This window comes from Malania oleifera, chromosome 1 (assembly GCF_029873635.1).
Source record: "Malania oleifera isolate guangnan ecotype guangnan chromosome 1, ASM2987363v1, whole genome shotgun sequence".
In the NCBI taxonomy this organism is placed as follows: domain Eukaryota; kingdom Viridiplantae; phylum Streptophyta; class Magnoliopsida; order Santalales; family Ximeniaceae; genus Malania; species Malania oleifera.
Window position 1 is genome coordinate 85,566,265 of NC_080417.1, and position 14,762 is coordinate 85,581,026.

General features: G+C 35.8%; 1 protein-coding gene across 10 annotated transcripts in view; it reads left to right on the forward strand.

The window, feature by feature from the left end:
- The window catches only part of LOC131160291 (uncharacterized), a 53,924-nt gene extending 40,651 nt beyond the window's left edge, over positions 1–13,273 (forward strand). For 6 of the 10 annotated variants that reach the window (XM_058115778.1, XM_058115837.1, XM_058115845.1 and 3 more), the window contains 4 exons: positions 1,778–1,975; positions 2,056–2,115; positions 2,201–2,299; positions 12,634–13,273. In XM_058115778.1, coding sequence (XP_057971761.1) covers positions 1,778–1,975; positions 2,056–2,115; positions 2,201–2,299; positions 12,634–12,744 — 468 coding nt within the window. In that variant the 3' untranslated portion in view covers positions 12,745–13,273. The remainder of the gene's footprint in view (positions 1–1,777; positions 1,976–2,055; positions 2,116–2,200; positions 2,300–12,633) is intronic. The other 4 variants (XR_009137982.1, XR_009137984.1, XR_009137985.1 and 1 more) reach the window with 1 other exon arrangement.
- The last annotated feature ends 1,489 nt before the right edge of the window (positions 13,274–14,762 follow it).

The window sequence follows — 14,762 nt, forward strand, 5'->3', positions numbered from 1 at the left end:
AGCCTCTCTAGCGCGCTAACAACACTCACGGAACTGTAAAAAGAGATAAGAAATAAATAGGCATGTTAGAAAGGGAAGCACTAATGAGTGTAATACAATCCCCAGGAGATAAGTATACCCCCTTCCACTCCTCCAACCTCCTACCCACCCTCTCAACCACCGGATCTCTCAGCCATACTAGCTTGCACAACAACTCTTGCGTTAATCCCTGTACACTCAGCCTCAACATGTCTCATTTGAGCCTGCTATTTGGCCCATTCTGAGTTGAAGTTTAAACTAGACTCTAGCCATCTTACTCAGTAAAGGACCCAGATCCAATAAAATTGTGAAGACAAGCCCAGATTGTCCCACCTTCATCCCCTGACTTATCTCACACGAAAACCTAGCCACCTGTGTCTTGTGCCAAATGTCTTCCTAACTGCCATAGCCTCTTGCTGCTCTCTGCTGGTATTCTTATCCTGTTAATCCCTCTACACTAGACCTCAACATGTCCCTTCTGGGCCTGCTATTTGGCCCGTTCGATCAAATTAAAGCTGGAACTAGCCATCTAATAATGGGCCTTGACTCAATACAGTTGTGAAGGACACAGATCCAGACCAACCGATCTTCAACCCGTGACTTACCTTACGCAAAACCCTAGCAGCCTATGTCATGTGCCAAATGTATTCCTCAGCTAACCCTTGCACTGTCTTGCCATTCTCTGCTGGTGCATTCTTATTGCTTCGCTATACTTTGAACAAACATGAACATTTTCAGACATCACAGCTTCCTTTCGTTACCGATCACCTCTCTGCACTACAGATTCAGTGCCCTTCATGAGAAGAGTCTTTCACTGGGTTTTGGATTTTTTCCGTCTCTGTTTTAGCTTTAAGGACCTTTTTTCTCCTTTTGTTTGTATTTCATTCCTCCATTAATTAAATTCCATTTATTATAAAAAAGCTGCCCTGTAAAATTTTCATTTTTATTTCACAAGTATTTTATGATCACAAGCATTCCAGATACAGCTCTCCATTCTAACGAAAATTATAGAACATCCAGTGATCCCAATAACTAGATCAGTATTTGATTGAAGTTGGTACTTTGGTTGGGAAATGATGTGATGCATTATTTTTTTTAATAAAAATTTATAAAAAAAAGGGCAGTTTGGTGCACAAAGTTCCCGTGTATGCGGGGTCCGGGGAAGGGGCGGACCACAATAGGTCTGTAGGATGTATGCTTGAATTTTTGTATTAGTTAAGGAAAATTTTGTCAAAGAAATAGGTAAAAGTTACAGTCTGGGAGAAAAGTCTTCCTTTGATATATTAGATACACTCAGCTAGAGGGAGAATTTTGGGCATGTACTTGGCTGCAACTTCATAATTGTTTTGAGGACAAAATTGTACTAAAAAATTGGATAAGAAGTTAGGGGCAAAACTTCCTATGTTTGTTTGTGTATATTTTTTTGTAACTTGATTTGCTTTATTTGCTAAATGGGACTTTTCTGTGGTCTTTGTTAGGACAAAGGCGTAAGAAGTGAACTTGTTATGACCATCTATAAGTTTACCAAGACCAAATGGCTAAAGTTGTCAACTCATTACATTTTGTGCATTTGACCTAATAAGTTGAGCCCTTCTCTTGGCATGCCTGATTCTTTGTCCCGTTGATGCCATGATTGTTCAGCACACCATGCAGCATTACTACTAGATTGTTGTTATTAGGTCACATCCTTTTTTCTATTGATTATTATTTTAATGCAGTACATGTGGTATTCTAAGAAAGGTTCATGCTTGTTATACAGGCTGGATTGCCTTTGGTGCAGCAATACCTTTTCCAATTTGACCATTTGGTGAGAGAGCACTTACCAAAACTAGGAGAACATTTTTCCCAAGAAATGATAAACCCCAGCATGTATGCAAGCCAATGGTTCATTACAGTTTTCTCATACTCGTTTCCTTTCCACTTGGCTCTTCGAATCTGGGATGTCTTTCTTAACGAGGTCAGTGATCATTGTTTTATGTCTTTTTTCCCTGTAAGCACTGTCATGTTGTTTATAATTTGATAAAATATTTTGGCCAGGGCGTTAAAATTGTTTTTAAAGTTGGTTTGGCGTTGCTGAAATATTGCCATGATGAATTAGTGAGTATTCTCATCTTTCTCTTTAAAATTTTAATTGCTAATTCATTTTTTCGGCTTATATGAAGTGAGTATCTTGTTAATTCAGATTAAATTACCCTTTGAAAAACTTATACATGCCCTGCGTAACTTCCCTGACGATGCAATGAATCCAGACATCTTATTGCCAATGGCATACCCAATCAAGGTTCTCTCTCTGTCTCTCTCGGCCCAAGTTTGAACTTTTAGATCATATTATGTTGTAGATTCTTGATGCACTAAATCATCACAAGTTTTTCACCATAAATTTTCACATGTGATTTTTTCAGTGCATATCCAATTTGTGTACATGAATATTTCACATTTTTATATCATGAATCATGATAAAGTTGGAATGGAAGAGGAAATGTGGGATGGATTTATACAAATTTGACCATATATAGTATTGTTTAAGTACCTTCTTAAGTTGTGTTTTTATAGTATCTTAGTTTAAGGGTGTGATGTTAAAACAACTCCTTGCTTAAATAATATAGATTGAAAAGCTTGGCATTATTTTTCTAGATTCAATTGTGAATCACATTGCATAAAATGGGGCATCTGCGGGAGAAAATTCTGCTCATTATTAGTGTACATGGTTTACTATTGGCTTTTAAAAATTGTACCTTCATTTGAGATCAGTGGATCTAAAAGCTTAGCTAGAGTTTTATGTTTCCTGATGCTACTATACTGTCATTCTCTTTGACACCCTTGCCATCAACTGATAAGGTTGAGGTTTTGATGCATTGAGCCATCCAACTACACCATGACTCCCCAAAGCAAATTTTCCTTAGGAGATAAAGGAGGAAGTTGTAGTTGACATGATCAAGTGCTTTATCCATGTCTAGTTTACACACTATTGCTCTTCCCCCCACCCCCCCCCCCCTCTCTTTAGATAGGCATCTTCCACCTCATTAGCAATAAGGGCAGCTTCCATAATCTTTCTAGCCACAAAAGCTTGTTAATACTGAACTAGGACTGTACACGGTTCGGTTTTGGCCAGAACCGAAAACCGAACCAAAATTTTTGGTTTTGGGATTTCCGAACATAAATTATGCTTTAATTGAAAACCGAAAATGTGGCGGTTCGGTTGCGATTTTTTGGTTTTAAACCAATTTTTTTTACAAAAAAAATATCCTTTATTTTTCATAAAGTTGTTGAAAATTTATTGAGCATTTTAATTTTTTATAGGGACTCATAATTTTAACAAAATAAAATCTGTTGGGCAGTTTTAACAAAAATAACCTTTATTTTTCATTAAGTTCTTAAAAATTTATTGCGCATTTTTATTTTCTATAGTGGCTATGTGACTATATCGCATGCTATATTTTTACTAGTCATATATATATATATATATCTTACATAAATCAGTTTTTCGGTTTTTTTTGGTTCGGCTTCAACATAAAACCGAAACCGAAACCGAACATTTTTATTTTTGGAAACCGCAACCCAAAAACCGAACCGTTTATGGTTTTGGTTCAGTTTCGGTCCGATTTTTGGTTTTTCGGTAATTTTTGTACACCCCTATACTGAACCAATGACTTCTGATATTACTTTTTTGAACCTGTCAACTAGTACCTTGATAGTGATTTTATAAATGCTTCCCACCAAGTTAATAGGCAGAAATCCTTGATGTTAGCAGCCCCAACTTTCTTTGGAACAAAAGTGTCAAAAGTGGTATTGATGCAACTGATGAATTTTCTTGATCTATGAAACTCCTTGAACACGTTTAACATGATGTGCTTGAGGCGGCACCAGTTAGCCTATGAGAAAGCCAAGGAGAAACCATCTGATCTAGGTGCTTTATCCCCATTGCAATTTTTAATAGCTTGGAGGACTTCTGCTTCTTCAAAGGGTCTCTCAAGTCTCAAGCCACCCTATAGTGAAAGAATTGAGAGATTTGACATTGATGCCATCTACTGTAGGTTTCCAAGTCTGTGGTTTAGTGTAGATGTCTTTATATAAATCACAAATACCTTTCCTAAACTCTTCTTCCCTAGTTAAGTTGATTTCCATAATTTCAATGCTAGATAAGGTGCTTACTTCTAAGATGAGCTTTTGCTGTTTGATGAAAGAATTTGTATTACGGTCCCCCTCCTTGAACCATAAAGCTTTGAATTTCTGCCTCCAAGATATCTCTTCAAGATTAATAAACTCGTTCAATTCCTTATTAGGCATGGCTCTTTTAGCCCTCTGATCATCATCAAGACCCTAGATTATTTTCTTCTTATCAAGCTCTTTGATGCTATTAAGGATAACAATCTTCTTCACTTGGACATTCTCAAAGGTGTTTCTATTCCATATCTTTAGCTTTCCTTTTATTCCTTTCAACTTTGAGACAAGCACAAAAATAGCTTCCTTGTGACCAGAATAGATGACCACCAAGTTTTCACTAACTCCCCAAAACCATCATGTTTTAACCACATATTCTTAAGAGAGCGAAAGGGGGTGGCCTCCATCTTACTCAACACCAACCCCCCCCGGGGGCGCCGTGCGAATCCCTGGGGTGTCAAAGTAGATGGGGAAAACGATCTGAGATAGGCCTAGGAAGTAGACTGTTAATCATGTGAGGAAAATGAAGTTCAACTCAACTGAAATTAGGGCACTCCATTAGGAGGGAGGTCAATAAGGACATTCACATTGATAAAGCCAAAGAATTCTCTTATGCTATTGGTCTTAAGGCTACTGCCACCTTTTCATGTGTGATATGCCTCCAATAATCGAAGGAGCACCCCATCTACTCCTAAATCCTATCTCTATGAGCTCATTCCAAAAAAGAGACCTAGGGGGTCCACCTGGGCCATAAACCCCTATGAAAATCCATGGAAAGTTATTGTTCATGCTTTTGAACAAACAAAATACTGAGACGGAGTTGATGGAGTGGTCCAAAAATCTGTTCATCAAAGGGAGACTAGGAGCTATTTAGCCTCAAATTTTGAAGACTTTAGGCCCCGAATGTAAATCTTTTGGGGCCTTTGGGCCAACATAATGTGTATTGGGCCTTATTATTAAAGCCCTCAGAGGAAAAAAAAAAAAAAAAACTAATCCAAGTAACCAAGTAGGATTGATACAAGTCTACTTGCGATCTATGATTCTGATTCTTTTATGATTATACGATGATTCTACTTGATTCCAATTTTTTTTGCAACTTGGATCATTGAGTGAATTTGGATCGTAGAATTGTATGATTCTATGATCCAGATCGCGATTTTAATAACCAGGGGGGTGGGGTAGACAAATAGTGGATGCTATTTTAGTGGCTAATAAGGTGGTGGAGGATATTCATAAGAGGAAGAAGAGGGTTTCATTTTTAAATTGGATTTTGAGAAGGCCTATAATAAAATTAGTTGAAGTTTTTTGGATAAAATCTTTGTGAAAAAGGGTTTTGGTGAGTGTCGGCGCAGGTGGTTGTTTGTCTAAGTTTGGTTCTTATTAGTAGTGAATAGGGAACCTAAGTCCTAGTTTAGGGCTTCAAGAGGCATTAAAATAGGGTGATCCACTCACCCCTTTTCAGTTTGTTTTAGTAGCTGATGTGTTGAGTAGAATGGTAGATAGGGCTGTGGATAGGGGGATGGTGAAAGAGTTGGAAGTGAGGAGAAAGGGAGTGGTGGTCTCTCATCTTAAATTTGCAGATGATACAATTTTCCTTTTTTAGAGTATCACAACCCATCTTTTAGTTGTGTTCTAGGTATCCTCAAAGTCTTTGAGAGAATTTCAGGGCTTAAAATAAATAGAGGGAAAAGTGGGTTAGCAAGTATTAACGTGCCTATTTATCGAGTTTGGGAGTGGTCTTCTATTGTGGGTGTGGTATTTTTGAGTGGCCTTCATCTTATTTAAGGGTCCCTTTGGGGGACATCCTAGATGTGAGGAGTTTTGGTATCCTATATTGGAGAGAGTTTCTAAGAGGCTTGACGGTTGGAAGGGTCATTTTTCCCCTTAGGGGTCCGAATCACCCTTATTTAGGCCTACTTATCTAGTATCCCATTAAATTACTTGTTTGTTTTAGGATTCTAGTGGGGATTTCTAAGAATGAGAAAATCATGAGGGATTTTTTGTGGTATGGAGTCGGGGAGTTTTAGGGATCATGTAGTAAGGTGGGATGAGTTTTGTAGGTCTAAATTGGAGAAAGAGGTTGGGCCTTAGAAATTTGGTGTCTAAAAACATCGCCCTTTTAGCTAAGTAGTTATGGTATTTTCCCCTAGAAGATCACTCCCTTTGGCATAGTGTGATTAGAAGTAACTATGGTTAGGGTGAGAATGGGTGGGGTACCAATGTTAGATTGCATTGTTCATTGGAGAGCCCATGGAAATCTATTTCTCAAATTTATCCGTTGTTTACGCATCACATTAACTTTGTGGTGGGGATGGGTTCTCGGGTTCTATTTTGGAAAGATCCATGGCTGGGGAATGATATTCTAGCCACATCTTTTCCTTATCCCTTTCGTTTGAGCTCAGGGAAAGATAGTATGATTTCCTTCGTTGTGGTTGACTCGGGCAGCCCTATGGTTTCTTGGAACTTTCATTTAAGAAGATCTCTTAACGACATTGGAATTTTAATCCTTGTTGTTTCAGCTAGGGATACTTGCTCTTGGGTTTTGGATCATTTTGGGGTGTATTCTTGTAAATCCTTTTTTGAGTTTTGATCCATTTCAATTCTTGTTTTCCTTATGTTCATTTATTTGAAAGCCCAAAGCTCCCCCCAAAATTAAGGCTTTCATATGGTTGATTGTGCTTATCAAATCAACACCAATAATCTGTTGCAGATCAGGAGACCTTTGAAGGCCTTCTCCAGATGTTTGCGTGCTATATTCTATTTGAATTCTGGAGTGGCGCCTCACCTATTTTTACACTGTTATTACATGCTTGGAGAATCAGGAATAAATTATTTGGCGTGATGGGAGAATCTTGGGTCTGCTTGGCATCGGTGGAGGAAGGCTATTTCTTTTGAGGTGTTCGGTAGAAGGAAGGAGAGGGTTACACTTTGGAAATGCGGTATTTTTGCAGTGTTGTGGGTATTATGGTTTTGGAGCGTAATGCACAGATTTTTTCAGGTAGAAAATTGAATTGGCAGCTTTATGGTGTGTTAGTCTTGGTTGCTTTAAGGGAGTTAGTTTTTTGGAGGTTCAGCAAGAATGGAGGAATCTTTTGCACTGAATATTATTATTATTATTATTAATTTTTTTTTTCCAATTTTTTGTTTGATTAGTTTATTTTTTCTGGATTATTCCAGAATTTTGACTGGAGAAGTTTTTTTTCTTCATTGTGTGAATTCTACTCATCATCAACAAAATCTCCTCTTTTGTTAGAAAAGAAAAAATGCAAGCTTGTTTCTTATCTCGTGACTTGTGAGCAACTCTTGCTAAGATCATTTCAAATAGACTTGGTAGTCCTGTGGAATATCACATTGGCTGTCACTCTTGGCTCCATACAGTTCCTCAATGCCTATTAAAGGATTGTATAATTTGTATCATTTTCCTTTATCCATTCCTTATAAACTTTTGTTTCAGAGGATGGTGGAGATTGGACCATGTGCTCAATTTACTATCTGCCACCATAACAAATATTTTGAGGAACCAGTTTACTTGGGACTTGGGGGCTGTTTTGTATCATTTCTATTTTCTGTTTTTGTTTTTGCACAGGGAAGGAACAGATTATGACAACGGGTTTGTATATGTTGCTAGTATGTTTTCTAAAAGAATTGAAAATCAGATTTTATGGTTTTCAATTATTTTGGTGACATATTGCCATGGTACTTTAATATCCAGAATTAAATTGTGGACCAAAATTTTCATTTTGTGCATAAATTTTTTTTTTTTTTTAAAAAATAGAAATAAAATGACCATGTGAATTAAAATGTAAATAAAATAAAAATATCCATAAAATTTCTAAAGAACTTGATGAAAAAATAGTAAGTCATTTAAAACATATTTTTATTATTTTTCAATTGTCATGTACAATAAGATTGTTCTTGTAGCACTAAAAAGTGAAATGTGAAATATAATAATTAATAAAATAATCACAATAAGTTGTATTTTTATTTTAATATTTCTAATTTGTATTAATTTGTATTTTTATTATTTTAATCATATTTTTTAACTGTTGTTTGATTCAAGGAGATAAATGAGCATTTGCTCAATCAAGTTTTTAATTTGTTCGAGCTTTAGAATTATTAACCAGTTCGTTGGCTTTCGGTTTTCAGTTTTTAATTTTGGTTTTTGATTTTCGTTTATGGTTTTTTTTTTTTTCTTCCACAAGGATAGAAAAACACCATAACGTAACTTGTACATTTACATTATCACTTTGCACTGTCAGAAGAGGACATGAGAACCACTCTCAAGGGCCCACAGCAAACCGGGAAGATAAAAAGAGTGCAAATATTTGTGGGTTGGGGGGGGGGGGGGGCAGGTAAGGTGGAGAATGCAGAATTAATCAGAATCTACAATGCAATCACAACTGGTAATGGTAACAGATGCATGAGGGGGAATGCTTAAGCACATAGTCCCTTCAGAGCGCACACAAACTAGAAACTTTAGATAAACCTGGGTTGCTCACCACATTGAAATCTGCTGGCAACAATGAAATGTAACAGGGACTATTGCTTTGCAAGACCAACCACTCTCACAAATAATTGGAGACATCCAAACAGCTGATGCAGGATCTAACAATCACATGCTGTTCACAGAATAATTGTCCTCGCATTAGAGGCAGGTCATGAGCACTCACAAGACATGCATATGACTGACCAGAAAAGAGTCAGAAACCCTAACCAACTCTCAAACCACAAAAGGAATTTCTAATTTTAAAGGGAATGTTTGGTCCGTGGCACCTTTCAACATTCTTGGAAATGTGATGCTCATGATTGTTTGGTCTAGGACTGTGCAAATGGTTGGTTTGGTTGGTTCGAAGGTGGAAAGTGGAAAACTGAAATCTTTCTGTGCAGTGGGCAGTCAAAACTGAAACAAGCGGAAATGTTCAGTTCAGTCTGAACATGGTGAAAATCAAACTGACTGATTTACAACTGAACCTTGCTAAAGCCGAGCTTTCCACAGAAACCCAAACTTCCTTCTGCAAACTGATTAAACCGAACCTATTGAAAAAAATGATCACTACCAGTATGGGCTGGCTGTGCAATCATGCATTTTACAGTGCGAATATAATGCAATAACTTTTAATATTTATTTTACTATACAATCTGAGCAGGTAAAAATAATGTGAACGACAGAACAAGAAAAAAACCTGCAAGGCTGCGACAACTGAGGAAGACCAAAGATGAGGAAAATGGTCTGCAAGTTGCAATGGGTTGTCACGGCAAAGCCAGAAAGCTGAGGCATTGAGTGGTGAAGATGAGGTAGGCCTGCAAGTTGTGATGGGCTGTTCGCTGTCATGGCAAGGTCGGAAGGCCGAGTGGCGAAGATGAGGAAGACCAAAGACAGAAGGCTGAAGGTCAAAGATGACGAATTGTGCAACGATGGCTGGTGGATTTCGTTCAAAGATTCACAAATCACAGATTCACTTATGTAGTGTAGTCATAGGATTTTTGGCAGGGGCCAGGGGGAATTGGGGCAAGTGGGTAATCCTAATTTCCTATAGAATCCAGAACTTAGAAGCTGAAAGGGACGGGGATTTGGGGTTATTGGGTTTGGGTTAATACGTATTGCAGTATTGACCTATTCCTATTGGGTTTCATTGGGCGCTTGGGCTGCTCTTGGCCTCTTCCTGCCCGCTGGGCTTGGCCACATGTTAGTGAATGGAAATTTCAGTTTTTGACCAGTACTGAAAATGGGCTGCAAAACTGGAAACAGGACTGATTTTTTTTTTTTTGGTTCTAAATTTGGAATTGAACCGAACCAATAACATTTCAAAACTGAAACGAATGATCTGAAACAGTTTGGTTTGGTTGGTTGTTTCGGTTCAAAACAAAATTTACACAGCCCTAATTTGGGCACCAGCATCTTAGATGGCTGATCCTAGGAATGAAAGATTCCAAGAAAACATGGGCAGGCATCCCATTCTCACCCTGCTTCGTTGGTAATTTTCATGGGAATCTATTCCTATGGGAATTCTACTTTTGGGACCAGACTACCCACACAATTTTTTGTGATATCAATGCCCCTATAATATAGTATTATTGCAGGTTACTATTATATTTAAAATAATAATTATTAATAAAATGAAAGTATTTTTATTATTATTGTGTTATAAAATATAATATAATGATTAATATTTAGAAACCGTACTGCCCTCAATTATTTCAGTTAATTGGATTATTTAATTGTTTATTTTTTTAACTTTATGATGTTGAAAATTTTAAGTCAGATTTAATAGAGTATGTATTCTAAGTAGGTTTTGTGTTGAAGATCTAATTATTCTTTATATATTATTTATATAAATGTCAAGTGTATAGTAGTTATCTTCTTGAAATGCCTATTCACCTGTTGAACTAAACATTGATGTGGAAATTATGTGTACATTTCTAGGAATCTAACAATGAAAAACGATATATATATATATATATATATGGCAGAAATCCCAATTCGTGAATGAGATTCTTGGAAATGTCGTTTATAGGAATATTTTTGTGTTGCCAACCAAATTCCCCCCTATGGGGAAGAAGTAGGGAGGTTTAGGTGGAAAGAAAAGAGAATACGCAAAATCAGATTGACTAGCTTGGAGAAGCTTATTGCCCTGTTAACACGTCAACTTGTCAAGTCACCATTCCCCCTGAAGGGGTAAGCTTTAGGTTGTTGGTCAATAATGTATGTCAAGCCTTAAGACGACTCCACATGTGTACACATGGAGATATAAACCAATAATGAATTACTCCCATTATGGGGAATATGAAAATGTTTAACAGATCGACAATAAACACGGGCAACAAAAATTGAATCTATGACCTCCTGGAAAATATGGTTCTAATACAAACCTGGTAAATCTGATTTGGTCTAGAAACAATAAAATGTTAGGGGTGATGCAGGTAGAAGTGAGAGAGGAAGAAGAGGATGCATGGTCATCCAGCAGAGAGCAATAGTCGATCGTTCTTCTTTCCTCTCAGAATGCTGGCCTGGTATGTATTGTGACCTATGAAAAAAGTACCCCTAAATTGGTGAACCTATGACACCCAAACCTGCAGCCAACACTGTAAATGCTTTCACCATTTACTTTTTTCACAATTTGAATTTCATGACTGGAGTGCTTCCAGTTTTGTTTCCTCACCATTTAACTCTTCTGCAATTTACTTAGCCCTGGTTGTGGATTTGCCAGCGTGGGATCTCAGCAACTAGACATGATTTTGGCAACATTGTTGTGCTGATGCGCATAAGCATAATAAGATGTTTGAGCCTTAGACTGTACAGCAGAATGGCAGATACATAATCATGTGCAGTGAAACACCCCCAAGCCAAAAACGATGTTAATAAATGGTCTTTGTTTGCTCTTGCCCTGGCTGAATAGTCTAGTACCAATTATTTGGGCTGATTTCACAGCAACTTTTTGGCGGTTTCCATGCTTCCTTGCTAGAGTTGCCAGGCATTCTTGACTCGTCATCTCTCTCTCTCTCTCTCTCTCTCTCAAGTCTGCTTTCCATTCCTTGTTAACCAGTGGAAATTAAAGATCACATGGGATGGTATGGATTTGATTGAGATATTTTGATTGGTTTTAGCAGTTGTAATTTCTTCCTTTTAAAGCTTGAGGGTGGGTGTGGTGCCTGTCAAAATATGAGGGAAGAAAGCAAGTGGAGGTAACAGAATAAATAAAAGGTGCAGAATAAATTAAACCAACAGGAAAACCAAGTTTGGGGTGGCTTTGGATAAGTTTTTAAAGATTTTTTTATTTTTTTTCCCATATGAAATGATTGCCCTATGATTAACAACATTTTACTATAAATCCACTGAAAGAAGTTAAATAAAATTTCCTTGCAAGAGTTAATTATTATTTTAAATGATTTAGTGCATGAAGAAGCCTTATTATGGTTGACCAAGGTCGAGGGGTGTAAAACCTTAAGGGCTCTGACTCTACAGTCACTAGACTCCGTGCACGATGTTGAACCTCACTACATATCAACCAACCCTTGCATTCTTTTAAAGAATCCTTAGCATAATGAGCAAATACACCCTTGGTTCTTAGACTCTTTAGCAGCATCCAACAACCAAATTCACCGCACAACTGTTAGTCTAACATTTGCGAAGATTTCTCCAAAGAAGTATATGAAACTTTGAGGAAAGAAACTCTCCACGGAAGAGAAGCACAAACCTTGTACTGGCCAAAAATTTCAATTGCACCAAGATGAAAGACGATGCAGAAACATTTAGGCATTGCATGACGAGTCTAATAGCATAAAAGTCATTGATTACCCATGTTTGAGCATCCAGTTTTACATTTACATTCTATTTTGCTAGATATAGACTGCACATGATACCCTCATAATTCTTAATTCATGTTAAATTTCAAATATGATTTCTTAGCATTGGTTGGTTTTGAATTTTTGTTTAACATTTACTTGAAATTTTAGGTAACCAAACGTTTGGAAGAATTGAAGATGGAATATGAGAAAAGAAATGTGAAGCCAATCCAATCTTTGGAATGTAGCGAAAAGCAGGAACAGCCTGTGGAAATGCGTTAACGCGGTGTCTGATTAAAAGGGAGCTATAGTCCAAGTGGTCTCTCCTTAGGGTCTCTGATTCTTTTATTATTTACCATATATAGTCCAGGTAAATCTGTATCGAAACTTGACTTGTCCTTGGCGTGTTTGCTATGAGGTGCATGTTGAATATTTTGTTTGTTTTGCTGGCTGGGTGTCTCAGAAATATCTTGTGTAAGCCCCAAGCGACAAACTCCATGGTTGGAGTTTGGGACTGAAATCTTAAGTTTGAACTTAAGAGAAGACGGAAGGGGTATAGGAGGAGAGATGGCTACCTCCTGTTATGTGTCGAGGTCAACCCCACAGGACCTTTTGTTTTTGAAGAGAAGAAGAAGAAACATATTCTATGAACAGTATGGTGAGATCTAGCATCGTTGTACCCACCCATCTTATCTTTTATGTATATAATCCATCAGACAAGTGCATCAATGTCTATATGTTTGTTTTTTTTGAAAAAAATAGTTAATTTTTTATACTTTATTTTTATTCATTTTTATAATTAAATTTTTTTTTTTCTACATTAACTTTTCTATCCCACTGATTTTTTGTCAGTTGGGTGAAGTTTGGTCAATGGTAAATTTTATACTTGAAATTATAGAGTATGTGTTTGATGCTAAAAAAAGGGTTGCGAGTACATGTTAAGAGCTGGTAATTGAATGTCTCTGTTTCATAAAGCTATATGGTATACTAGATGAGTACACACACGCACACATACACTTATTGCATTGGATTTATATATTGTTGGAAGGTGGAAGCACTCTATGCATTTAACAAATCTTTATTTATTTTGTGCCATAAATTCGTTTTTTATATTTTTGTCTTTTTATCTATGACTTAATTAAATTTATGGTCCAATGACTAAAATTGGATCATTATTACAATGTGAATTATTATAAAGTATTGGATAAAATGCAATCTTATAATTTGTTTTTATCTAGATGTTAAATTTATTATAACATTTAAAATATTGAAAAATAGAAAAAGAAGGAATTATATAGAATTAGTTTGTAATTATAACATATTTATGTGTTAGTGTAATTGAACATAGAATAAGACTAGGAATGAGGATTTTAGAAAATTAATTTGGTTTTATGTTTGAGAGATCAACAATAGGAGATATAATATCTTTTAAGAAGCTTAATAGAAAAATTTAGGAGAAAGAAGAGGGACATGCATATGGTTTTTATTGATATTAAAAAAAAAAAGGCATATGATAAAGAATATATGGAAGTTATTTAATGGATCTTAGAAAAGAAAAGGGTATAGTAGTTATTTTAAAGTCATTGAGGATATGTATGATAGAATGGTGACTAGCATTAGGATTGTGGGAGGAGAAGATATAAAAGTTCTAATTACAATATTTCCTCATTTGGTTTGCGGAATGAAATTAAAGTAGCAAAGGATTCAAGGGAAATTAAAGTAGGAAAGGAATCAGGAAGAATGCAATCAAAATAGGAATGGAATTGCTTCTTGTTTAGTAATAATTAATGATTATAGGTTTCAATTTCTTTCTAACGATTAGTATTTGTCAATCATTTTTATAATGGAATGAAAAATAAGTCATTTTTTAATTAAAAATCTTGAATATATAATTATTTAATTTTGAACTATTATTTTTATTTTATAATAGTGATTTTTATTAGTTTTAATATTATTTATTATTATTATTTTTATTTTTTATGCTATTTATTAGCCTTCAAATAATAATAATAATAATAATAATAATAATAATAATAATTATTATTATTATTATTATTATTATTATTGTTGTTGTTGTTATTTTATAGTAATAATTATTATTGTCATTGTTATTATTATTAGTTATTAATATTTTATTATTTTTGTTATAATTATTGTCCTTAAAATAGTACTAATTATTATTTTTGCACTAGATTTGATTCTTTTTGGGTCAGTGAGGTCAGGTTCCATATCTGGAGGGAAATGGATATGGGTAGAGGCACTAAGGTATAGTATATCAGGAGGTGAGGAAGAGGACGAAG